The sequence below is a fragment of the Struthio camelus genome, chromosome 15 (assembly GCF_040807025.1).
Source record: "Struthio camelus isolate bStrCam1 chromosome 15, bStrCam1.hap1, whole genome shotgun sequence".
Lineage (NCBI taxonomy): Eukaryota > Metazoa > Chordata > Aves > Struthioniformes > Struthionidae > Struthio > Struthio camelus.
In genome coordinates, this window is record NC_090956.1 from 13,076,439 (window position 1) to 13,103,432 (window position 26,994).

The window sequence follows — 26,994 nt, forward strand, 5'->3', positions numbered from 1 at the left end:
CCAATTGGTTCTAGTGGAAGCAGATACTCCTAGATATGCTGGACAGTGAAAGTGCTTTTTTAAGTCTTAGCCTCCAAGTCTCTAACATTAAAAGTACTGTATAAACCAACACTGAATTAGGTAAGAGGACTTTGCAGTTTTCTGCTATGAGTCTTTTGCATTCAGAACCTTGGCCAGGACAGCAATGTTATTGCATTGTGTGCTAACTGAGGGTGCTGATGGTGCTTTAGCAGGGATAGTCAAGTTTTATGGATATTGAATACAAGTATGTATATACAAATATGACCTTAATAAATCCAGAGTGCCTCACAAAGTGTGAATGAGTTTGCTGCTGTGACTAATATGTGTGTGGGGGTTTCTTTTTTCCTGTTGACCAGCACGCAGTTTCAGAGAGACTCTTGCCTCCCTTCTCCACATGTTCCATTGCCTATTTGCAGCTAACAGCCCCACACTGAACCGCGGAGGCTTTTCTTGGGCGGCCAAGCTTCCTGTTTCCAGGCTCCAGCTCACTATGCAGGAGCTGCATAGGTAAATACACCTCATCTAGCCTAGCTGTGTGCCCAGCCCACTACAGCTAAGTAGTGGGCTTCAGAGACATCTCATCAACATGAATATGCACTTTATACTGCAATGTGGGATGTCTGTTGTCTGCTGGCCGATCTTATTTTCAGCTTTGAAGCTTGAACCTCAAACCTGTGTGACAATGCAAATTAACACGTGACATGAGAGGAAAATAGCCATTGAAGATCTATTGCTGTTAGCTGGAGAGGCAGCAGAACATTTTCATTTTTATCTTGGACCTGTAGAACAGAACACTGTGCATGTGGCATTGATGGTATGTGTATGTTATTATTGGTTAAAATGCAGGCCAACTTTAAAGAGGCAAAGTTTGACCAAAGTCACTAGAAATCAAATGACATAATAGTAATTTTTGCTACTGTAATGTTTAAATTAATACATTATTCTTTTAAACTAGATGGGCTGGTTAACTTACCAATTGGATGAGTTACATAACATGGGTGATGTATATGGCTTATAACAATTTGAGTTTATCTTACATATATTTTCCTGAAAGTCATCCAAGTTTGGAAGTAATTAAAAGATGTAGAATTTATTACTTCTTCTGTCAGTTTGTTCCAGTGGTTCATCACCTCACTGCTGAAATGAAAAACAAGACATTAATCTTCAGTTTTCCGGGCTTTGACCCCTGAACGTAGATTTCTACTATGCCTTTTTCAATGTGATTAAAAAGCTCTTTATCATCTGATATTTCATTCTTATAATGCAGGGAATGATCTGGAGTAAGAGTTTCCTAAACCTGAAGAAATATATCATTCTATAGTTAGCATTTTAATACTCAAATTAAATATATACAAATCAATATTGTCCAATGAGAGAAAAATGTAAGAAAAACCTGGGCATTCTGTACACTGGTTATTTTGACAAACGTGTACAATTAAATTTGCTCAACTTGTTTTATTTCCTAGAAGATTTTATTATCTACATTCTTTATCAGTAACAGACCTTGCAGAACAGTATCTGATAACAGAGGTGGGAAAAAAAGGCAAGATGGGAAGAAATTATATTGCCTCATTTTAACAATTACATAAATCCTCTCCAGTTTTGTTAACATTTTATATCAATGTTATGCACAAAAGTACATTAAAGAATTTAGTTTAAGAATTCATAGAAAAGATGTAGAATCAGTGAAGTCAGTAGCTCCGCTAGCTTAATTACAGTAGCAGAGATCTGTACCTTGGGACGCGCCTACAGAATTATAACCTGCATTCTCAGGCAGTCAGCATTTCCCACTGGCAGACATTGAGTTTGATTAAGCGGTGACCATATCATCTGACTTCGTAAGTGTAAGTAATTGTTCTTCATCAGTATTGATCCCATCTGGGAGTTCTTGCCCTTGGGACGTTGAAGTAGGTTTTCTTCAACCAACTGATGCTTGCAGCAATGAATGATGTAGGAAGGGTCATATGGAATTTCTGTTAGTTATTGCATCGCTCTGAACACAAATCTTCCAAAATATTTGCTGTCCTCCATGTTAAACTTCTAGGTGGCACTATTTTTTTTTTAAACTCCATCACTCTTAAGCTGTTTTTCTCTTAACGTTTTTATATTATGAAAGCTAAACTTACCAGTGGCTTAAATTTTTGCTGTTTCTGTAGGTCAGTATATTGAATGGCAGTTACAATACCAGAATGACTGGCTGTATTTTTTCTTACGCTAACTGTTCACATTGTGTTACAATGCTTGTTCTGTTTGCTTTGCAACTTGAGTCAGCCACTGCAACGCTGAAGAAAAACATTCTTTTAGATTATTTGACTTAATGTTATCTACCTGCTTTGTCTGTAAATCTGTGGACTTGCATTGATTACTGGTCTGAAACTGCGTTCTAGCACAACTTTCCTTAAATGTCTAGCATTAGTGAAATGATCAAAATTCATGGAAAATCTTTTCTAGCCACAACAAATGCGTATATGCAAAATGACTGCAAAAGGAATTGTATATGTGCAGTTCCTGCACTTTCCAGGCAGGAAAAACTTAAAACTTGTTTTCTTTTCTTATTTTGCACATTGAGGGCATATTACGGGGTGTAAAATATGGCTAACAGGCTGTTAAATGTACATCAACTTCTAAACTTCATTTAGTTTCTCTGGTGGAAACTTACTGTAGTAAAAGCAAAAGCATGTATGCAAAGGCATTCCACATTTATTTTTGGAGTTAAACTGACATCTGCTGGTGTCCTGTAATAAAATATGTGCAATTAGGGTGATAACACTACATACACATGGGACAATTCATCCCGCTACAGGCGAGTAGGGTGGTGGCAAGCAGGAGAGCCCAACGTAGAGGGGTCAGGCTGTTCAGCACATCATGCCACTGGAAGCAGGGGGAGCGCTCTTAGTTGTAAGATACTGCATTTGCACCTACTTAAAGCTTTTAAAATTGCAATGCAGCCTTTTTCCTTCTCTTCTGTCTTTTTGTTTTTTAACAAATCATATTTATAAAATTTGGAAGCGCATCATTCTTAAATAAGAACAAGAATGTCTCTAGTTGAAGTTCATGCCTTATTTCCCAAAGGAGAATCTGTTCAGTGTTTGTTTCTCTTTCCTGTGGACTCTAAACTGCTCACATCCACCTTGGGCAGGGGAATTAGTAACAAAGAGAACAGTTACTCCAGTTTTAGTTAAACCAGGGCACCAAAGCTGAAATTATTCATGTTCTGCTTCTGAGAAACATAATATGATCGTCTCAATAACGATGAAAAGTTGCATCTAAATTTGGTTCTACTTTCAGAGTCAAATGCTAACTAATAGGAAGTATTTAATGCTGCTGATTCAAAAGATGTCACCTAGATTTCTTTTTAGAATCAGTGGATCAGGAGAATTCACATTGCTAGATCCCCACTAATTTTAACAGCTGATGAAAATCCGGAGTTTACCTGTAGACAATTCAATAGACTAATCTGATTGTGGAGTTTACTGTTGGACTTGCTGTCATTTGGAATAAGGTCACCTTTTGTTTGATGATATTTAAATCCTGGCTCTGAGATGGGTTTGAACTGGAGCTTTATACATTTTTCTTAGGGCTAAGCCCAAAAAGGGGTTCAAGCCCCAAAACAAGATTTTAACAGAGTTGAGATGCTTGCATCCAGGAGGCCTACCCTGGCATCCCTGCTGAGCCTGCCCCAGGCAGGTTGCCTTCTGCGCCCTGGAGGTTACCACTCTCTCCTGTGACTGCACTGGGAATGTGAATGCTCCCTAACTCCTTCCAGTCCAAAGTAGATTAAAGCATTTAAATAATAGGTCTTGTCAACTGGTTCTTTTAAATTACAGCGGTCAAGCAGTACTTTTATGGGCCTAGCCAGTAGTTCATTTTTTGTTGTATCTTGGTATCTATTTTTCGGTTGGGTTGGATAGAGGAAGGAGTGACATACTCCCTGTAGAGTTTTCAGACTGAATCTGACTAATTGCATGTAAGGAAACTGGGTGAAAATCACTAGTTTAGAGGGTACTCTGATAATTTTATTTATGTTTTGTTGCATCCAGTGTTGTCTGACATAACTGATCTTGATAACATCCAGCATGCTGCAGAAGTAGGGGAAGGATTTTTTCACCTGTGCTATGAAATGCGGAATCTGGTTCTGCTGATTACAGTAAAACCCGAAGATCTTATTTGAATTTAGAAATCTACGTATAAGCCCCTCGGTGGAACTCTAAGAACTGCAAGGTTGTCTGCAATGCAACTTGTCTTGCAACTTACAGCAACGGCACGTTTTCCCGACAGAGCAGCTTGCAGCAGTCCCAAGGGGCTGCGGCCCCGCAGCGTCTGCGCTCCGGGGGTCTCTCCTCGTCCGTCCGCCCCCGCGCCGGGGCCCGGCGGCGGCTGCCCTGCCGCCCCTCCGCGGCCAGCCGTCGGGAAAGGGAGGAGGAGAAAGCGGAGGGTGGGGAGGGGACGGGCCCGGCCGGCGCTCGAGGGGCCAGCAGAGGAGAGCGGCGGGCGGTAAGGGCCGCGGGCGCGGGGGTCGGGGCTGCGCCCCCGGGGTCTCGCCGCTCCCGGACGGGCCAGGCCGGGCCCGTCCCCGGCGGGGCCCCGGGGCTCCCTCGGAGGGGCGCGAAGCGGGCGGCGGCCGCCGGGGCCGCTCCGGCCTCCCCGCGGCGCGGCGGCGGGCGGGAGCGCCCGGGGGGGCCGCGGCGGAGCCCGAGCTGCGGCCCCGGCCCGGCCCGGCCCGCGGCGGCGCTGCCTGCGGGCGCGCAGCCTGCGCGGGGCTCCGCGCCGCTCGGCTCGAGCCCAGCCGCCTAGTGGGAAGCAGCTCGCCGCCACTGAAAGCAGCAGCCGGCCGGGGCCGGGGCCGGGGCCGGGGCCGAAGCGGCCCTGCGCTGCCGGAATAAGCTGGGGAGCGGCGCAGCAGCAGGGCTGTACCTCGAAACCGCGCTGTCCTGCCCCGGCGCAGCCGGGAGCGGGGTTTGAGCCAGTCACACGGCTATTCCGAGTTGGTTACTTGGTAGTAAGGTAGCGTATTGAATGTCTGGAACCTTTTGTGCTAAGCAGAGCAGACTGCGTAGTGCAATTCCTGTTTTGCCAGTATAAAATTCTTTATGGCCCCCGTGGTGTTGGTTATTAAAATAATCATGTATGAAAGACCGTTTTATTTATGTACTTATTTATTACTACTGAGTTTTGTTTTTCTACAAACTCCTGAGAAATTCGTACAACTCTAACATAATCTTTCTCAGCAGGTTGGTGAAGAAGGAAAAGTTACTATTCTGAGTTCAGAAAACCAAGATGGTGGCCTGAACAAATACTGTGTTGTTGCTGTGCTCTGAGAAAATCCTGAGTGCACCGATAAACCTGTATATCCTGCCTGATTGTTAAAAAAAAAAAAAAAAAAGCCTTCAATCTGCATTAGGTCCCGGGGCTGCTGAACAGCAGTTGTCTTAAACTGTGCTGTGAACAGAGCCCCTGGTGCTGCTGACGAGCAGTCTGGTATTTCTAGGGAAGACGACCGAGTAGGAATTGTACAAACAGGTTAAATCATGTTAAATCTTAGCAAGAGATAAAGAGCGAGGGAAAGACAATATATTTTCTTGGCCAGTTTGTGTTAGGAAATCTGCTTTTGCAAGCTATTCTTTCCTAGTTCTTTTTCTATACTAAGTAGGTAGGTGGGTTATTACTTTCGCTTTCCCATGTCTCCAGGCTAAACTTTAAGGACTGCCCAGAGCTGAGAGATATGTGTTTGCTTTGGGCATATGCAGTAACAGTTCAAATGCCTGTTCAAAGTTGACATTTTAAAGCAGAAGAGACATTAGCAAATTTCTGTTGAAAGGCAAGTTGGGGTTTGCCTCTGCAACACTGAATGCTCTGAAAGCGTTGCTTTGTAGCCCTCGTGTCGTTTTGGGCTTTCTTAAAGAACTTCTCTTTTGATAGGGAACTTAAAGGGACTGATATTTGGTTTTATTCTTGTACCATCGCTTTCTGTGGCAGTTGATACAGATGAAGTCATCTGTGCTTCAGAGTCAGAACTTAAAAAAAAAAGGGCGCAAGAGAGGTGGTGGTAACGCTAGTAGTGCTGCCAGGCGTTCTGAAGACCTGAGGCCTGTTTGTATGTCTTAAAAATAGAGAAAAAAAAAGCAGTAAATTTTAAATAGAACCAGCTGTCCAAAACTAGTGGCAAGAAATGAAAAATATAACATCATTTTAAAATAAGTACTGAACATAAATATCAAGACTAGAACTGTTTGTGCTGGAAACTCTGACCTTGGCTAGTTACCGTTTTGAAATCTACTGAAGAGTGTAGTTTGCAGTGTACAGTGTTTACAGCAGAAGTAACTGTGGTTGAGGGCAGATAAGCGTTCAAGTCTGCGTTTTAGTCACAAGGGGAAACTTTTTTTTTTCTGAAGAAAACAGGAGGTCAGTGGCTTTTAAAAATATAGCTTTGGAATATTTGGTAATTACAGATATTTTCAAAAACCTACTGAGTTGAGTCATCTTTGATTGCTTTCTTGCTCCCTTTCTTCTATGTGCCAAAATTGTAGTGCTAGTATGATAATGCTGTGAAAGAGCCAAGGACCGTGCCTGTCCTCAGGGAAGTTATGGTTTGCCACAATCGCTGTTTGTGCGTACACTGCACCTGCAGCCACGTTTGTCCATCTGCGCCGGGACTGCTCTCTGCGCTAGCTACGCTGCTGCTTCGGGTTCCAAACTGGACTAAATCCCCAACTCCCTTTCTAATAAACCTTGCTGCATTGCCGTTTGTTCAGACGGCAAGACCGAGGGACTGCTGATATGCCTGAACAAACATTAGTAATGTTTATTGATATATTGCTATGATTGCAATACAGATTAGTTTATTAGTTCTGTGTAAGCTAGAGCAGTGAGCAAGCTTGTGACAAGTTCTTTATAGAAGTTTTTATGGGTTTTGCTGAAGTTCTGCTGAAAGCTGTGTCATATAAGCAAAGTAATCAGCAGTATTCCAGAGATTTTTCTTTTTCTGCACTCCAGGAAGAAGACTTCTGTAACTGTGGGGGAAGCTTGTGCAGTAAGCCTTGCATATACTTTGTATTAATTGACAGACTCTTCAGCACTAGTCAAATAATATATAAACCTGAAATTCCTTTTTTTTTTTTTTTTAAGCTCTTTGGCAGCTGCTAAGTTCTCTTTACGCATCTTTCAGTTGTTAAAAGGGCTTTTTGATCTGAGAGACAAAGTTGAAAAAGGTGAAAAATCAAGAGATGCTTCCTGAGGCTTGGTATAAATGTTTGAAGAATGACAGTGGAAATTTGTACAAGAGTTATCTTTAGTTAGAGAAATGCAGTCATGGATTACCAAGTGAACTTGTTTCTGTGACTTAGGAATTTTTTTGCTCTCTAGCATTTGTTTTCCTCGTAGTTTGCAATCTGGAGACATGCATACAGAGCTTTAGTCTCGTCGTTGAAGGTTGAAGGGAGAGATTTTGGACTCGGAGAGGGAGGCGGATCTGAATAAATAGTTTAATAGAGCAGGAACCAGCAATAGTTTTATTTTTTCTTCTTCTTGGTATGTGGACATGTGCAGGTGGTATATATGATAAGGAAAGCAAATATGGTTACTAACTTGAGCAGAGGAATTGACCTGAGTGACTGCACGATACTGAAGGTGATGTGCTGCGTAACCGTGAGCTCCGTGCTAACTCCTTTGCCAGCGTGTGATGGCTGTTGGATTTTTGCTCGAGCGCTACCTGATGAGTGTGTAAACAAACAAAGATGGGTGGTCTCGAAGTGCAGCACTGTTGACGCAGGCAGATGAAGACAGGAGGAGTGAGGAGGCACTATGGACGCTATAAAACTGGCATATGTTTACCAAACAAGGTCAATGGCTGCGAACTCTAGTCGAAGTTACTCGTAGAAGTATATGGGATAAATATGAACATGTATAAATAGTCAAAGAACTACTTACAGGATAACGTAGACACAAGTATTTTGTTATGAGCTAAAGCTAAAATTTATTACGGGGTTTCTAACCATGACAGATTGAGTTTCCAGAGCATCCCACAAAAAATAGTGAAACAAGAAAATCAAACTTCTCTTAAAATGGTCTGAAAGTCCTGTATTTTCAAATAGACATATTTGCATTATGCCTTGTGAAGTATGGAAAGAGGTCAGGTCCGCTAATAGAACAGAGCTTCCTTTTTGTGTCAGAATACTGACCCAGAATCTGCATTGCACTAGGTTTACAATGCAACTTGGGGCAGAAGGAGTATTTAATAGCTGCTGCAGTTCCTTTTGTTGCTGCCGGGCTGTGTGCGTGGGGATGAGTTAGTGCCTCGCTGACCTGCTTGCAGCCAAGCTGGCAGCAATGGGGCAGCCTAGCTATGAAGGCAGTTTTCTTGAGAACAGTCCTCAGTGAAGAAGTCCTTAAAGAAAACTGAGTTTATTTTCTTTATATCTGAAGACTGGATTCTGCTCTTGCATCAGTTTTATCGTAATTCAGTTAGTTGTTTTTAATTAGTTAGTCTTTAATGTGGTAAAACCGGAACTGGACCTTTGTAATCTTTTTCTAGTACAGCAACCTAATTTCTGTTTTCTGGATTATTAGAGAGTAATTTAGGCTGGAAGGGATCTGTGGAGGTCATTTGGACCAACCCCCTGTTCCAGACCAATGTGGATCAAGTTGCTCAGGGCCCTTTGGCTTTGTAGTCCGTTCTGGCTCTGCGTTTCCTACTTCTGTTCTTGTTACAGAGCTGTGTACAGCCAGCTGTGGTTCCTATGGGGAAATTCTGACTCGTTAGTCATACCTTTTGACTGGACAATATTTACGAGAAGGAAACATAGCTCTGCTTCCTTCTAACTAATCCATTCTTTGTGCTTGTGTGCGTCACTGTAGGTTGTGCAGGATTCCCAGTAAGTACTTTCCTAGACTTAGAGCAGGTGGCACGCTGGCATGTAGCCAGCAACTTGCTGCCCAAGTAGCAAATGTGTAACAGTGAGCAAGTCAAACCCTTTTTTTTTTTCATTTGGTGCCAAGGATTTTTTTTTCCTTGTTGCTTTGCCACCCCCTGCCCTCAAAATGCAGTCCATGCTGCTCTCTGCACTTTGAGAGCTGCTTACGTAATGTCTTTCAACTTGAGGTACGTACATTCCTGGAGTAACCCCAGGGAGCAGTGTGGGGAGATGTGTGGAGGAGATTATATCCAGGAGAAGATAGCTGGGCTGGAGATGGAGCAGGAGGAGTCCAGTGTCTGACAGGAGTTTCTCAGGCAAGCTGCGAGCTTTCGGGTTCGGGTGGCAATGGCAGGGAGATAGTGGTTTGGCTATCAAGCTCCTGGCAGCCATATGCCTCTTCTGCTTTTTGTCTGTGTGGCACCTGCGCCCTTCCTCAGCTGAGTCCCCTCGTACTCCATGCTATTGTGCGGCCTCCCTCCAGCCCTATTTCCCCTACTCTGTTCCCAGCGGAGGGTTCCTCGCACTATGTCTTTCTGCACTTGTAGAAGCTAGTATGTCGCTACTCTGAGATTTGCTGTCTTGCAGCAGAAACGTGAATGACAGTTTTCACGTGACTTGTTTCTTTTGATTTGACAAATATATCATTTAACAAAAGTTCTGAAAAAAATCAAAACCGTTAATAAAACATTCACTACTGATGCTCCTGCAAGAAGTATGCTGTTCTTAATTACCTTACCACTTTGTTCTTCATGCGGATAAGCACATGAAAAGCAAACATGTAATGCATTCAGATAAACTCACATTCACCAACATCCCTTACAGTGCAAGATAAAAATAAACTTTGTGCTTTTTTCCAAGTCATCCTAATATAGTCTTGTAGCAAACTTCTCTCTTCTTGCTGAGAGTGCATCTGTATTGATTCTGAATTTTGGAATGACATTCTGTGAAAATAAAAACAGATAGGGTGAGATGTTGGGTCTGGTTTCACGATGTACTTGCGAGCCTGCAGATGAATGTTCTTGCCATCTACCCTTGTTCACTAATAATCATGCTACTCTGTGGCCAGTGAACGGATATGGCCAGAAAACCACTTTGTAGTGGTACACAGCCAGAGCGTCAAGTTCAAACTTTCCTAAGCTAACTAAACTTATCCTTCATAAAGGTTTCTTATAACTGACATACAAGTTTTAGTTTAAATCAGAATGTATTTTCTTTAAACTGATGTTTCAATTTCAAAAATACTTGAAGCAAATAGAGACATAACTATTGAATTTCTGGGGAACCATATTTAAAAAGAACACCAGCCTATTGGAACTATATCTGAGTGGCTAAGGGAGGTTTCAGATGAGGAAACTTGTTCGGTAAGGTAACATATTTGCTCTTCCATTCTCAGTAAAACCAGTATTTTATACTGCATTAGAAGTAGGTACCAGCCTCTGATTTGACTGGACAGGGAGAGGGATCACACTATAGTTTTTGTTTCCTCTAGCCTCCCAGTAGCAGCACTGTTCTGCAGCTAATTTTCTGCGCATAAGCTCAAATGGTGTGTTAGTGCAGGGACTAGAGGTGGAAATGTTTTCTAACCACAGTTATCCTTGAGGTGATGTTGCTGTTGTCTGAGCACTTCTGTGGAATTTGTTTCTACTAGGCTGTTGCATAGGTAAGAACAGCAGCTGAGATTAAAAAAAGAAAAGAAAAGAAAAGAAAAACCCAGTTGCCTAATGATTCATCTCTATGGGTGGTTAAGACATGAATGACTTCACCTGTCTTTCTGCTTTTGACTTGTTTCCCCTCTTCTAGTTGGTCTGTCTCTGTCCTTGTGCAAAAGGTACTTCCCTGCATTCTTAGAATACACATTTTCCTCCTGTCTTCAGAAAAGGCCTGCAATTTTAAACCGCATAATCTCCATAAAGTGACCTGGGCGTGATTGCAAAATCTCTGATAAGATGAGGAATGCCTTCTGTGATTAAAAAATGGTAATTAATATATACTAAAATGTAGGCATGGAGAGGACAATTCATAGTTTTGATATTTATTACTAGGTGGAGATAGGTGAAGGGAGTAGGAGCCAGATTTTGACCCTGGCTCAGCCACATCATGAAGGGAGTGGGAGAAGGGAAGGGGAGGATGGCTGCAGCTCTGTGGCTTTTTCCATCTCTCTGTATTTGGGAGCAAGACACAGATAATAGCGTTCTTAAAAGTAAATCTGCCCCCGGGAGGAAGGGAATCTTGAGTACATTTCCCTTTCTAGGAAAGAGAGTAGCATAAGTTAATGCATGAACGTATTTCATCTGGCAGGTGTAGCATGAATAGGTTATCTCAGGGTAACCTGTTATTGTTTCAGGCATGTTAAGTAATACCTATGTAGCGCCTGGACTGTTATAAACATACATTCTTCTTTATTTTCCCTGTAATGCCCTCTTCTTCACCTTGATGAAGAAGGCCAGAGTAAGGTTGCTATCTTCCGCCTCTACACTAGATTTTACAATTTGCCATTTGAATTAGTACTCTGAAGAAACTGCTCAGCTTTTCACCTGTGTTGTGGGAAAATGTACTAGAGAAAGGTGTGTATATATTTAAAAAGCTATGCATGTTACAGCCTAAGTTTTAATTAATTACATAAATGTTATGGGACAGCTCTCTTTTTGTCTGAGGAGACATAACCCTGCTGAATCCTACTGCAAAATACGGCTGCCTTTGAATCTACTTTTAGTTCCAAGTCAAATTTTTATCCTGGCTGGTTTTCCTCGGGTGTAAATCCCTGAGCCTGTCATGGGAAGCTGTAAGAACCTTGGCTTTACAATGAATCCTTGGTTGATACGTTCCTCAGATGAGTTTCCAGAAAAGTTCCAATTCACTGGAATTGCTTTCTCCAATAGCAAGATAAAAGGAAAATTTAGCTTGGTGGTATGCTTTTTTTGAGGTACAGCCTGCAATTTCCCTTGCTGTATTTAAATCAGTTTTGGGTAGAGAGGAAATTTTTGGGGGCAGAGGGAAATATAGATCCTGCTTGTGATTTCAAATTGCTGTATGGGCTTTAAGTTTAGGAATTGACATGGGAGACTGGGCATTTGAATAAACTGAAATTTATAAGCAAAAACTGATACATACCATTGAGTTTTGCACAGTGTTCAACAGTTTCAAAAGGCTTCTTCTGTTCCCCAGAAGGCATGTGACCTTAGTGCGGTTGTAAAAAGTGACGTATTCCCTGTTGGAGTGGAGGGTATCCACGCGTCAGTCTGTCTGTAGGATTTGTTACTAGCTGGTCTCCAGTTCACATAAGTAACTAATCTAATAAGCTGGTTTTATTTGAATAGAGTGGTTTATGAATGCTGTAGTTTTTAGCAGCCTTTTCACTCCCTTTATGCCAACTTGGTTCTGTGTATGGAGCAATAGAAGTGTGTAGAAAGGGATGAACTGGGAGGTCGCTTTGCCTCATGCAAATGTTGTTCCTCCTCAGCGTGTGCTTATGACTGGGAGAATCACAAGCAGCTCTAATTACTTGTGATTCTTTCTCCTGAGAGAATGAAAGAAAGGAAAAATCTAGTGGGGAAGCTGGTGTGTTCCCTCCTGGGCACAGTGAGTCGGCAGCTACCTTGCTGTGCACCTGAAACACAGGAGGCTTTTGACTAAGAGCAGAAGAATGGAATGCGGTGTGAGGCTAAAGCCGGTGGTATTTGTCTTATCACACACACTTGCAAAAACTGGAAGTAAAAGAGTCGTGAGATCCTTGGAGTAGTGAGAGCCTGGGAACAGAAGCTACAACTGCTCAGTTGTCCTTATGTAGTGGCATTTGGATCTGAAACTTCCAGGTGTAAATGGAAACTTCTCACGTATCAGTGTGAAAGAACACCCAGTCTTGCATTGAATGTGCTTGTTGGTCTTTCAGTGTTTGCATATTCTGCTTTGAGATTGTTTCCTGTTTGCATATATGAAACATGCAGATGACTTTGTGATACATTTGGTTTCCCTGATAAGCTGTTGTCTTTGTTTTTTCTGACACTCCAGTACTCATCACCAGTCTTTTCTTCTGAATTATTTGGGCACAGCATTTGAGAGTCTGCTTTAAGAAGATAAAACTTGTGGGTTCAGTTTCTGCCTCTGCCATCAGCTTGCTATTGTGCTGTTTATTTTAGTCAGGTAAGTTTATATTATCTTTGCATTAGTAAATTGCTGCTGTTTTGTACATAGCTGGGTACAAGTTAATATGACATCAAAAATTCGAGTCTTCTCCATCCTATATGCCTGCTTAAGATGCCATATCACTTCATATGTGATCTGGGATTGGTTTCTGATTTAAATTTTTTGTTCTGTCTGCATTCAGGAATTACGCTTTAGTTGCTCTTCTTCTCAGACATGTCTTATATTAGTGATATTTTGTATAAGAATGTAGCTGTAGAACATAGCACGATTAAAGTTATAAGCTGCTCTGCACCTGTGCACAGTGAGCAAAGTGCAAATAGAAACTACTGAAGGTCTATCAGTGCCTTATAAGATTGCGTGGCAAAGTATAACATGCCATTAGCCCTCTGCTACAGCTCATACACAACAGCGACATAAGGAGGACGTTTATTAACAAGAGAGAGAGAGATTGTCTGACCCATATGGGTTTCAGTCATAGTGGTCCTGAGCTGCACCTTACAGATCAGTAGGCATCTAATACACCTGGGTGTCCTGGTGGACAGCAAGTTAAGCATGAGCCAACAATGTGCCCTTGTGGCCAAGAAGGCCAATGGTCTCCTGGGGCGCGTTGGGCAGAGTGTTGCCAGCAGGTGGAGGGAGGTGATCCTGCCCCTCTCCTCAGCCCTGGGGAGGCCTCACCTGGAGTACTGTGTCCAATTCTGGACTCCCCAGTACAAGAGAGACATGGCACTACTGGAGAGAGGGCTACAGTGGAGGGCTACAAAGATAATTAGGGGACTGGAGCATCTCTCTTATGAAGAAAGGTTGAGAGAGCTGGGCCTGTTCAGCCTGGAGAAGAGAAGACTGAGAGGGGTTCTCATCAATGTGTACAAGTATCTGAAGGGAGGGTGTCGAGAGGGTGGGGCCAGTCTCTTCTCTGTGGTGCCAAGTGACAGGACAAGAGGCAACGGGCATAAACTGAAACACAGGAAGTTTCATCTGAACATGAGAAAAAACAACTTTTCTGTGAGGGTGACAGAGCACTGGAAGAGGTTGCCCAGAGAGGTTGTGGAGTCTCCTTCCCTGGAGATATTCAAACCCCGTCTGGACATGATCCTGGGCAATATGCTCTAGAGGCCCCTGCTTGAGCAGGGGGGTTGGACTAGATGATCTCCAGAGGTCCCTTCCAACCTAAACAATTCTGTGATTCTGTGATTATATTGTTCTCCTGAGATCGATCTTTCTCTCAGTTTATCCAACTGGAAGATGTTACATATGTAAGTTTCCTCTCCAGACATCACTCATTAATTTGTCTGGACAATGCCAAAATAATTATATTTAAATATATTTATATATTTATATATCTCTCTCCTTAAACTAAGGAAGTTGAACTTCTTCAGCTTTTTCTCAGAAGGCCTGTTCTAGCCTGTCCGACCATTCTTGCTGTGGTTCTTTGGAATCTCTTCGCGTTTTTGTTTCTTAAATGCGATACTCCCGTACTCCCATGGGGGCTTAACAATACAGGAAGAACTCTTTCAGCTATCTTACAGATACTGTTTTTCCTTATGGATCTCTGTGCGGTGTTTGCCATTTTCATGGCACTGTCAGCTCGTATTCAGCTTCTAGTCTGGTAGATCTTCTGGATCCTTCTCTGCAGTCCTGCTGCCTCAATAATCAATTCATGTTCTTCTGAGTGAAGAAGATATAATATGTTTATTGTGTGATAGATGGAAAGAGAGATGCATTTTAAATGGTACAAAAAGCCGGATTTTAGGAGACCAAAGGAGAAAGGGGCTCCTTAGGCAGTTCTTTCATCGCTCGCTAACAGTAGTATTCCATGCGTTAATTCAGAAGTCTGGAATGATTTGTGTTTAGGATTATTGTTCTCATATATCAAGACGTTTATGTGAGAAGGTCTTCTTCAAGAATACACAGTGAAAAAATTACAAGTTCTTGTTCTTTTGGTTCATTTTACAGGCAAATCTGCCTACAAAATAGCCAGATTCTTTCCTGGGATGAGCCTTGCTGATGCAATTAGTTGTTAGAACTGGTGATGTTAAGCATTAAATTCTACTGACAACAGCAAACAAATTTTGGACTTCCACTACATGCATAAATAGAATGAAATGAGGTATACTGGATAAAGGTGATTTTAGATGAGTAGTTTCACAGCAGTTATCTTTACCAGAGGTTTTATTATTCCAAAGTAATCATTCTTGCTTAAGAAGGAGAAGGGTTAGTTAGGTCACTGTGTGGGAAACTATTGTGCAATAGGTTATTGTACAACACAATTACTCCATTGGCTTGTAGCTTAGGCTTCCACAGTCTGTTATGACTGCATATTGACTTCTGTGAGAAAGAGATTGTGATCTTCCTTTTTCTCAGAAACCAAGTTCCCCAAAGGCATTTTAACAACTTAAGAGTTAGCCAGATTTTATGTTGAGGTTTTTTTCCCCCTCTTGTCTACAGAGCCAGAAAGCCAGCAAGGTCTTGATGAGCAATGTCAATTTTTTAGGGATTCTTCACTCTTATTTTCTTTGTCATTTTGTATAGTGACATGGCGTGTTGGGCGGCAGCCTACTTAACAGCAGACTTTTTGGATTTTAAAAATCCACAGCGTAGCTTCAGAGAAAATAGTTGTTCATTGATTTTGGCCTAGCAAGGTAAACCAGGTCTGAACTTAAGTCTTAAATGTTCAGCTTTGAATCAGCTGGTATCTGTACTCAACCATGTCCCTCTCTAGTTCCATTTTTTAGGGGGGGAAATGCGATGTCACTTTTGTATAATCTAGTAAAAGAAGTTAGGCTGTTAACCTTGCAAATAGTTTTTTGGAGCATATGGCCTCCAAGTTAGCTAATTTGCTTACGTTTAAGTCCTGTTACTGCCTTGCCCTTTGGTGGTGTCCCTAGCTGTGATATGAAAAGTGAAAGGACTTTCGTGGGGAGAATTGTTAGGCTGATGTCTAAAAGAGTTTGCACAAGACAGTGCATGTATCCAGCAAGCTGTGTTAATGAGAGAACCCCAGACAAACACCTTTGTTGCTATTTTAAAAAAGGAAAAGAGAAAAAAAGGGGCGGGGGGAGAGAGGAACATTCACCATTGATTAATTATAACTGGCCATCAGTGTATTTAATTCTGTTCAATAAAGTGCTTGTTTTACCTGCTGTTTCAACTCTTATAAGAGTTCAATGTCAGAATATTTGTATCAAAACTTAGCAACACTTGACAGGATTCACAGTACGAAAGAGAGAAAGCAACAAGCTTTGTGAGTAGTGTTGTACTGATATGTGTATATGTTTTTATTTTGTAACTTTTTTTTTTCACTCATCCATACTATTTCTCTTGTTCTTTTTATTCTTACTAGTGGTATGGTTAATTATAGCTTCTACATTACTATAAGCACGTAGAATTAGTGTTCCAAATACATGTTCCTCATCCCAGATTGTGTTGAATGGAAAGACTTAAATGTATACGGAGGAATGAAACGTGGAACAGAAGAGAATGGAGTGTGCTTCTAATAGAGCTATTTGATAGTCCTTAGGAGGAAGAGGAAAAGGGAGATTCTCAATTAGCACTGACATCATGAAAGAATGTTAACAAAGCTGTTGGGGCGAATATAGGAAGCTGGTAGGCATGCAGAGAGCGAGGAAGTCTGCACTGAAATCACAACCATGTCCTTCCACTTTGGGAAAAAGCAGTGGTTGGCATTCTTATATTCTGTAATGAAACGATGCAGTGATTGGTGGAGGAAAGTTGCATTAAGAGACTCATTGAATTGGCAACACTTTGAGAGTTATAAAACATATTTGAGGGTTATAAAAGCTTTGAATTGATTTGGTCTGCTTACTTGTTTGGGGTTTCTTTTTCCTTCAGTATAAATATTTCTTCATTTCAGATAAGAACAGAAATACATATTCTGTTTTAAAAGTTTGAGCTTTACCCCAAGGCAGGCTTCTGTGACTTATCAACCACTGGGTGGTCCGTGATATTTTTTGCTTTTTGAGGGCAGCTGGGGGGATCAGAATTATGGTTCTTAGAGAGCTGGCAGAGACTGCTAGTTAGCTTCCTATACTAGTAAAGGTGCGCAGTCTCAGTGTTTTAGCATTTTCAGCAAAGAGTGGTGGTGGGAAAATGGGGGGGGGAAGATTTTTTGCTTGTTTTTTTGTTTGTTTGTTTGTTTTATTTTGTTTAAACCCTGTCCTGTGAACAGGAGAACAGCAGGAAGCAACAACAAAAAAATCAAGATTAATAATTAATGTTTAGGAAACAAAAAAGTCAATGCATTTTTGTGGGTAAATGTGTATCTTAATCCAGTTGTCTTCTTGCTCTCTGTCTAAACGCAGCCTATTTAGTTGCCGCTTTCCCTAAACAAAGTATTCTGTTATGCCTTTCTCTCCACTGTCTTTTAGATACAATGTCTGCTCCTAGTGGCTTCCCTGGCCCATCTGCGCCGCCTTCTTATGAGGAGACAACAGGCATCCATGTTAACAATTCTCACCCCTATCCTGTCCCAGAACCTGGACAAAGACCAAATTCGAAGGGAGCCAACCCTCCTCCTTATGTTGTACAGCCTGGGCCAACACCTAACCCTGGTAAGCCTGAAATGCTTTGCTGTACCTCATGCTGAAGAGGCATCAAGCGGCTGTAATAAGTGCTGTGCAGAAATCTAGAGAACATGACTCGCAGGTGTTGCCCAATTGCCAGAAATATTTTTGAAGGGGATAAGTTGAATCAAATCTTATGATGCCTTGAATGTATGCTAGTATCAATAACAGCATTTGACTTTCTGCAGTTTTTAATGCAGACTTATTCTTAAACAGTGTGTTCCTCCGTTAGGAAATTTCGTGGTAATTTGTCTTGGTCATTGTGTATTTCATTGCCCTGAGCCTCAAGTATTTCAGAGTAATACACATTGGGTAAACATTGTATTTCTTTGCTCAGTTACAGTTCAGACTGTGTATGTGCAGCAACCAGTAGTATTTTACGACCGCCCGGTTCAGATGTGCTGCCCTTCCTGTAACAAGATGATAGTGACGCATCTTTCATACACCTCAGGAGCATTAACTTGGCTGTCATGTGGTGGCCTCTGCCTGCTGGGGTAGGTTGATTCACATCTGCACTTTATATTATTCTCGTATTAACTTTTATAGATCCAGAAGCGATAAGGATCTGATAGTTTCACAGCTTTGTTGTTTTCTCATTCTATCTGGGACCTGACCTTATGGTCTGAGTAGCCCACATCTGCTCAACTCCCATAGGACCTTGATGCAGCTCTAGAACAGTCAAGTGAAGGACTCCAAAGCCATATGCGTTCTCCTTAAAGCTTCATGACTTCAGTTCTACAGATAGCTTCTGTAGGAAACACATTTTATCTTCTTGTGATTTGTAACAAGTCATAAAACAATATATTTTATGCTTGCAGGTGTGTAGCTGGCTGCTGCTTAATTCCCTTTTGCATTGATGCACTCCGGGATGTGGATCACTTCTGTCCAAACTGCAAAGCTTTTGTTGGTTCTTACAAGCGTTTGTAGGCAGTGTTTAAATATTGATAAAGATTAATTGCTGAGGTTTATTAGCACCTCTACAAGCCCTTTCTGAAGCTTCATGGAGACTTTTGGTTGCTTCTGTGCCTCCTGTCACTGGAATGAATCAAAAAAAAAATGTATTGCTGGATGTTTGAATAAGAATTTGCTTAAGGAGACTCTAACTTAGGTCTATAAAGAGGACATGTAATCTTTATGGGCCACTTAGTTCAGCACCAATTGGTAGTGGCCAAATGTTGTCCCTTTCTGCTTTATGCAAAACAAGTTGATGACGTGGTCCAGTTAACGTTATCTCAGTCATGTTGCACGCTGGTGTGCTTGCTCACAGCTTCAGCACAGACCAAGAGGAGAACGTCCATGGAGACGGTCACAGTCTCCTGCTTGGTGGTGATGCCTTTGGAACAGCACTGTTAACAAACTGGCAGGAGTCGTTCACCTCTGGGACAGGCACCCCTCTTTGGCAAAAGAAGTAATTTGGTGCCAGTGTTATCAGTTGGGCACTTTTTATGAGCACTAAAATTCACTTTAAAACATTCTCACTGAAAGAGAACCAAACCCTGAGTCTTGTTCCTCCTTGAAGGCTGCTTTACCAAATAGTCAACTCAGGTTATTGTGCCGATGGTGTTTTCATCTAGTATCAAAATTTCCTTGCCAGTTTTCAGTCTAGTCATATCTCCACTTCATGGTAAAGATGTTCATGCAAGAGTTTTTTATAAATATTTTTTAAGATTTTTTTCTTTTTTACTGCTGATTTATAAGTCTGTGAAAAGTTCCCTTCTTTCTCCGCCCCAGGGGAAATTCTGATAGCATTGAAAGACTTCCTTTTACATTTACACAAATCAAATGACAGATTATAAACAAACCTCAGACTTTTCTTAAGGCTAGAATTTTGTCTGCAAAACATGAATGAATACGGGAACTGTGCTTTTGTTTGTTGATCTGTTTGTTAATTGCTATTTCCTCATTAAGAAGGTAACATGTTTGTTAAGGAGTTTCTCAGATGATTTTTGGACTTGTACTCTTGATTTTTCTGAATGAAAGATAAATTCTGCTTTCAGAAACTTAACCTGAATATACCTGCACTGATCATAAAAATTAAGGAATGAGGCTCTAAAGGCTGAAGTATTCCACCATGTCATATAAACAGCAGGCCAGGTCCAAATACTATCTTGATGCATTGAATAATACCCGTCTAGAAAAGGCAGTCAGATGCTTAAACATAGGCTGTGATTCTCACACTGTATTAATTTGTGTAAAGGTAAAACTCTAAAATAAACATGAATAAATAAACAAACATTGCATTTATTATTCTTACCACGTGTGCCTCTATATATATTTGGCCTAGGTTAACTTTTGAAAAGTCTTTCAACACTTAAATGTTTGAAATTCAGGACTTCCCTGGATCACAAATACACGCTTCTAGGGCTCATGTTGTTACTTAGTTTGTCTAAACAGCTGCTTTTTGCGGGTCAGTCTGCAAGTGGTTTTAAGAGCTTCCTTGTGTATTTGGAAAAAGTTTCTGATCCTGTATCTCTCTGTAGCACAAAGAATTTATGTTAGCAGCTACTAACCGCCAAGAGAATAACAGAGATGATAAGCTGGTAGCTGTGTAGGTGTGTGCCTTGAGTACACAGGGCTAGCTGGCGTTCCCTGGCTGCTGCGGTTAACGCTGACAGCAGCACAGTAACGCTCTTGGTGCTCTTTAAGGGCTTGGATGATGGTCCGTTGAATTTGGGAGGTTTGAGCAGGTCAGTTGCTGTGGGATGTTCTGCAGGAGAAGAGCTCCGAAGCTGTAATCCAGCTTTAAATGCAGAGATCATATTATTGACAGGCTGATAGGCTTTTTCTACTCTGATGAAAGAGACCCTGATCCTAACTTACGAAGGTCATATGCGTTGCTGTAAAGCAATACTGTTTTTTCCCCTGGATTTGACAAAAGTTCTTTCTGCCAGTTTGTGTCAGAGCAAGATAGAAAGAAGCAACGAAGCATGCAGTGTTTCTGAACTTTTTCTTGTGTGGCGGTGTCCCGGTCCGACCCAGAGGGGCGGGCACCCCAACCGAAAGGCATGGTGGAAACGGACCGCGAACTAATCAGACTGGAGGTGGCGGGTATAGGTGCTAGTGTGTCGATGAGTGGATTTACAATACCGATAACAAAATAACGACAGTTTAACAATACAGGAACAATTATAACTAGAAACCTGGAAACACCAAATATATGTACAATATTTACAGCAGGGGTGGATACATAAACAATATAAGGATACACGTACAGAGGGGATAACAAATCAGTTCAAAGGAAAAGTTGCGGTAGAAAGTCTATGTAGGGGTATATGTACTGCTACTAACATCAACGGGAGGGGCGCCCAAGAGGCCGCGCAGGGCAAACGCGCCTCTCCCCGCTATCTCTGGCCGTGCTGTGAACCCGGCCACACCAGCGGGCGGGCCCTGGCCTTCAGCAAGGCTGCTGAGCTGCAGTGATTCAGCTCTCTTCCTGGTTCTGCCTCGCTCCACCGTCGCTACCACCACCCGCGCGCACCCACGCCCACACCCACGCCCACGCCATGCGGCCGCGGCCCTTTCACAGGCAGCCAAATGGTGGCTGCAGGCAGAGCTATTGGCAGGTGGCGCGCGCTGGTTGGTCCGTTGCCGATCCTTCATTTGAATGCGGACCTGTTGGAGGACTTGGATGTAAGGTCCTCCAAAATAGCGGAGCACCCGGGGTAGCCCCTTGGCCAGTCAGGTTGGAGATACTGGCCCTGGGGTCGCGTAAAGGCCAGCCTGACTGACGGCCGCAGTTACTGGAACCTTCTCTGGGCTGTGGGGCTGACCGGCTACCGGCGGGAGGGTTGTGAGTTCTTTCTCTAGCCGTGTCAGTCTGCTTTGGACAATACTACCTTCCAGTCATTTGGTGAATAAGTCTTCAAGTCATTATTCCCTTAGTTCCCCTGCTCTTTACAAAGTGATACTTGGACAATCTGAGCGGACAGTGCCACAGTGTGGAAGGAGCGCTGGCAGAATAAATAATTAATTATGTGTATAACTTTTTACAGATAGATAAATGCAGGATGTAACTGTGAAAATGGTTTTTGCTTTGATTACGTTGGAGTTACTGTTTGCTTTTTTAAAACTTGTGGTATTTAAAATAAAGCCTTCTTCGTATCTAGTGCTTATAATTGGAAAACCTGTTAACAGAATGTTTCCAAGTATACGAATGACTGAAGGATTAAATTAAGTCACGAAATGTAATAATAGGGTGAAACTTTTCAGTGTCTCACTTGGACCAGGTCTCTGATAAGTGGCCTTCTCTCACCTACAGATACGCTGCTTACACACAGAGCCACATTTGAAAATGTTAAGAATATCTTGGTCTCTATGGAAGCAGGAATTTTCTTTTCTAATATGACTTCCCAAAGCAGTTCCTAAACTGTCCTTTAATAGTACGTCACGCAACAAGCACGAGACATTTACGCATGGTGAAGATACTGAGGTAAGAAAACAAGGAGCGCCCAGTGTGATGGCCGACGGTCCTCAGAAATCTCTCTGTTCTGAACGTGTCCGCTACCCAAATGGTACCCGAAGTCCTGAGCCTGTGCTGCCGAGGTAATTGTGGTCCTCCCGCCCTCCTTGCTCTGTCATCTCTCCATGCAGCACTCCAGCTTCCTGCTTGTGCGCCCCTGCCCGCGCCGTTCCTTCTCCCCAGCGCAGCCTGGAAAAGAGAAAGGGGGGTGTGTGCAGGGGCAGTCGGCAGCTCTGTAGAAGGAAAAGGAGCTATTGCCTCTGGAAGCTTCTTGTCTTTGGGGCTAAGGTGAACAGATCCAAGCTGTAGCTCCCAATGATGCTTCAGCATGATATATTTTTAGTCTCGATGGAATTGTTAATGACAGCAAAAAGCGTGGTGGAAGTGATATAAAAAGTACTGACATGTTTATGTCTCAAATATATCTAATGATTGGCAGGGTGATGTTATTTTCCTGTAATTTAGATCCCTTAAATATTTTTCACTGAAAAATATCTGGAACTCCTTTGGGTGAAATTTTCAGTTAGAATACAAGTAAATCCCATGTAGATATGACTGTACTTGCATACCAGTGACCAGTAGGGAGAAAATGGTTCTCCAATATAATGTTCCATGGGAAAAAAATCACCGTTGATCATGTGAGGTTATCCTTCGTGGGTTGTTTTTTCTTGTTTTGTTTTTGGTAGTGCTGAAGCAATATGCTTCAGCAAATTTTCTTGCAGAGATGCAGAAAGTATGGGATGGCAAGGTTAGTATCTCATACAACCTTGTTATAATGCATTGAGTTTTATCAACAAATTAACTAAAATGTTGCTTAATAAGCCATTTGAGTTGTGAACAAACACATTTTTCCTCTGTTTATAGATAGGGAAGTGGCATGCTGACTTTGAGCTCGTGCTGTTTCCACAGATGAGTGAGTAAGGGGCATAGACCACCTGAAATCCTCCAGCCTCACATGACGAGTTCAGATAAAGCCTCCCCCTACCACCACCTCTGTTAGCTTTCCGCGTTGACATAGCTTTCTGTTCCATGACTGTGTTATTTCCATTACTTCTATTTTTAACCAACAGAACTTGCCCACTGTTCAGATTTAGTTAATTCTGATGACAAGTGAGCCAGAAGGCAAAAAAATTTGTTTTGTCATGCAAAGGGGATCAGAAACTGCTAAAACAAATAAATGCCAGCTGATAGCCTACAAGAAGGGAGTTGTCAAGCAAGAGCAGTGGTTTCAAAAAAGCTGCTATTTATTGCAGTTTGTGAAAGCGCTCCTTACTGTCTAACTGCAAGTTTTCTTTGGAAGAAATCAGTTGTGATGTGTGTACTCCAAACCAGTTAATTACTCTTCAAAACTGAGCAACAAAAGACTAATAATTGAATATACTGTCATCCTAGTAATAAACATTTTAAGTGCAAGTTCTATGACAAATGTGTCTATAGTTTAAGCGTATAGTTCAAATGAGTTGTATGTTATGGCAAATTAACCTTTGCAGGATTTTATCAAGAAAATAGTGACACAATGTGATGTAAATTCATTATTTTGGGGTGACTTCTAATGTGTTTTTTTTTTTTGTGACGTGAACGCCTTCCTGTGGAATGTGCAATTCCTTGCTATACTTGATTTGCCGGTGTTTTATTACTATGTCAAACCAAGACACCAAAACATATATCGTGAAAGCTGCTGATTTCAAAGGAAGTGCTCCTTATATTCTTAACTGTTGTTTTTTTCCACACTCATAAATAATTGTTTTTGTTTTAACTAAATCTAGGGTCGGTTTGCACAAGGTGGCTGTGTGGTCTGGAGATGTTAGAAGTAGTCATGCACCAGCCTAGAATGCGTGGGAAGCTTTTAAAAAGTCCGATTACGGTTAGTTGTTTTGCTTCATACAACTCCTTTGTATTTATGTGTGTGTGTGTGTGTATTAAAAAAAATACATTTATGAAAATAAATAAATAAATACATATATATAGAGAGAGAGAGAGGGAGGTTTCAGTGAGCCCCTGGGGACTGTTGCATTAATGGACTACACGGCAGACCTTGCTATAGGGTCTAAAAGCATTGTGTCAAGACCGGGAAGCCGAGGCCGGGGGTTTGGCAGGAGCGTCGGCAGCGCGCACCTCCGGGCTGAGCAGGCGCGCGCTCGGCAGCGGGGCGCCGCGCGGGAGGGCGCGCGCCGGGCCCGGGGCCGTTCCTACATAGGCAGCGCTGGGCGGGCAGCGTCGGGGCCGTCAGTGCGAGCTGCCGCCACCGCGGGGCTGGCGAGGGGGCCGTGAAGAGGTATCGGGCAAGCGGGTGAAGACCTGTCACCTTGCCAACTTGCCTTGGGGTCAAATGTGTGCATATATATGTTCGTGTGGGTGGGTGGGTGCTTGCAGCACGTGTGTTTGGGGCCGTAGGGAGGCTCCGTACGGCCCGCAGCCTTCCATCTTCTGAGAGTGGAGACCAGTAATTTTCTGGAGAGCGTCGCAGCCCCCCTCCCCCCCCCGGCGTTGCCGTCTACGCCCGTCGGAGGAGTCGGGAGACGGGGCGGAACGCGCCGGGCCGGGCCGCGCCTCCAGCCTCGGCTCCCTCCCGCCGGCAGGGGGCGCCGCGGCCGGCGCGCGGCAGCGGCGGGGCCCTGAGGGCGCCCGGCCCGGCGGGGGCTGCTGCCCCCTGGCGGCCGGGCCGGTTCGGGCCGGTTCGGGCCGGTTCGGGCGGGGGCTCGCGGGGGCCGCGCCGGCGGCAGGGGAGGGGCGAGGGGCGGCTGGGGGCCCCGGGGGGGGGGGCGCTGGTCAGCGAGGTGACCTGGTCCTGCTCCCCGGCCGGGCAATTTAAACAGCTGAAGGCGCTGCCCATACTTGTGGTGTTTTTGGTTCTCCCCCCCCCCCCCCAGTGAAATCACTTTTTTTAGAACATTTTTCCTGAAGTTTTCTGTCTTTAATTTTTTTTTCCTTCTCTTTTTTTGTTTAATGCTGGCGATTTCCCAGGTGGGCCCATGACTGCCCACTGCGGGGGTGACGGTCCGCGGCCCCCGCTCTCCCGGCGCCGCCAGCCTGTGGTGCGGCTCTGCCCGGGAACTTCAGGGGTTTGTTTGTGTTCTGCTAGAAGGGCCCAGAAGTACTTCGGTCCCTGCTGACGGTGCGTGTGGTGTGGGGCGTCACGCACCCGTGTGATCTGTAAACGGGCCTGGAGCTGGCGGGTGTTGGGAGAGCCGAGCGCGCGAGGACCCGGGCCCAGGGCCTTCTCCTCCCGCTTTTGATCCTTGTGGTGAAATGCAATGATACTCGTTTCAAAAAAGCTCACGAGGCCTTTACAAAAAAAAGACTTTAGCAGTCTGTTAAACCTCAGGGCTCGTTGGCGCTTTGAGGGTGCAGGTTTCAGGCATGGAAACCCTTGTCGAGGGATTGAGTGACCTGTCATGCTGTCGTGTCGAGTAAGAGGCAGCCTCGAGATGCTCTTCCCAGACCGCTGCGCTGCTCAGACTTCATCGGCAACATTGAACATATCGTACGTATATATTTATTGAAGTGAAAACTGGAGAATTACTTGCTGTTTGCTGCCAGTGTTCACAGACATCCTTATTTCATTTTGTGCGAGATGGTATTTTACTTCCAGTTCAGTTTATGAACTTGGCAATAACCTTTAAAATGGATGAATACTCTTCTCAGACTTGCTGCCAGCACAAGTCTCCTGAGCATCATTAAACTAGCGTGTTTGCAGGACCTGTTCCTAATTTTCCTGAGTGTTTAAAAAAATAGGAGTGAATCATTTGGGATAGCGCTGTGTTGGAAATTTCTCTTCAGGAGTTTTTTTTGTTTGTTTCTTTGGGGGGGGTGTTTTATGTTTTTGGAAAATGGAATTTTTGGGAGTTAGAAAAAACGCATTTGAAAGACATTGGGCTCATTTTTCAATTTTGGAGTGCATCCTGTACTTATCCGCTTGAATGAGTGAAGTTAGTCAAGTACACAAGACATGAATGATACAATGTGTTTATTTTAAAGGTTTAACTTCACCATGCATTTAAGATTCTTCTGTAAATCCAGCGTTTAGTTCCTAACGATGATGTTTAAGTATGAAGGGCCAAAGTCTGTGATATACTGAGAAAAGCTGTTTGGAATGTATTTGACAAAAAAAGCCCCAGATGTTTGTTTATGAATTTCTTTGTTTTTTATAAGATTATTGGTAGGTTTACAAAACTGTGAAGATAAAAAATGAAACAAACTCAGATGTAAAAATATTTGTATATGCTTATACACCTATAACAATGTATTTTTCTTCCTTTTTTAATATAATTTCTTCACTAAGAATGGGAAATCCCAAAGCTGAAACTTAAGATGCAAGTTTTAAATATTTTGGAAAGTGTGATTTACAGTTGTAACTGAAAAAGCGGAGCAAGGCGATTCAAACATAATATAAAATTAAAGGAAATTACCAGGTAACACTGAACTCTCTTTTCAAAACAAATAATCGCCTCTAAGACAAACCCCAAATCCTTGAGCTCTGCTCTGCTGCTGAGCTATGTTGACACTGATGAGTTCTAGCAGCTCTGTCTGCGTCAAAAATACCTTGGGATCAGAGCCTAAAAAAGAACATGAATGTCAAACCTTACTTCAGAGACCTGAACTTCACATCTCTTGACTCTGAGTTGTAATCTGTGGAAATGTAGTCCATTCTGTGTAATTCAAAGGCGTTCAGTTCAGAACAATTAATATTTTTATGTTGAAAGTAGCCATATCTGTTATTCTTCATGGATCTTCTATGTCAATATTCAGTCTGTGGCTCGCAGTGTTATTTATTACTGACTTCTGATGCTCAGTTTGGTATCAGAAGGGGAGAAATACAGCTACGTGTTGAATATTGGATCCCTGACTGATGTCTGAGGCTGGACCCGTCCTGTTC

At 42.9% G+C, this 26,994-nt stretch overlaps 2 protein-coding genes across 25 annotated transcripts in view; both read left to right on the plus strand.

Annotated features, from left to right (window-relative positions):
- LITAF (lipopolysaccharide induced TNF factor) overlaps positions 1 to 19,912 on the plus strand; it is a 102,064-nt gene extending 82,152 nt beyond the window's left edge. For 17 of the 24 annotated variants that reach the window (XM_068908853.1, XM_068908864.1, XM_068908863.1 and 14 more), the window contains 4 exons: positions 12,942 to 13,073; positions 17,465 to 17,647; positions 17,997 to 18,153; positions 18,478 to 19,912. In XM_068908853.1, the coding sequence (XP_068764954.1) occupies positions 17,470 to 17,647; positions 17,997 to 18,153; positions 18,478 to 18,586 (444 nt within the window). In that variant the 5' untranslated portion in view covers positions 12,942 to 13,073; positions 17,465 to 17,469 and the 3' untranslated portion in view covers positions 18,587 to 19,912. The other 7 variants (XM_068908851.1, XM_068908852.1, XM_068908848.1 and 4 more) reach the window with 7 other exon arrangements.
- Positions 19,913 to 24,254: 4,342 nt separating this feature from the next.
- Positions 24,255 to 26,994, plus strand: part of LOC104149710 (uncharacterized) — a 109,564-nt gene continuing 106,824 nt past the window's right edge. The window contains exons 1-2 of the mRNA XM_068908870.1: positions 24,255 to 24,393; positions 25,083 to 25,602. The gene's annotated coding sequence lies outside the window, so the exon portion shown is untranslated. The remainder of the gene's footprint in view (positions 24,394 to 25,082; positions 25,603 to 26,994) is intronic.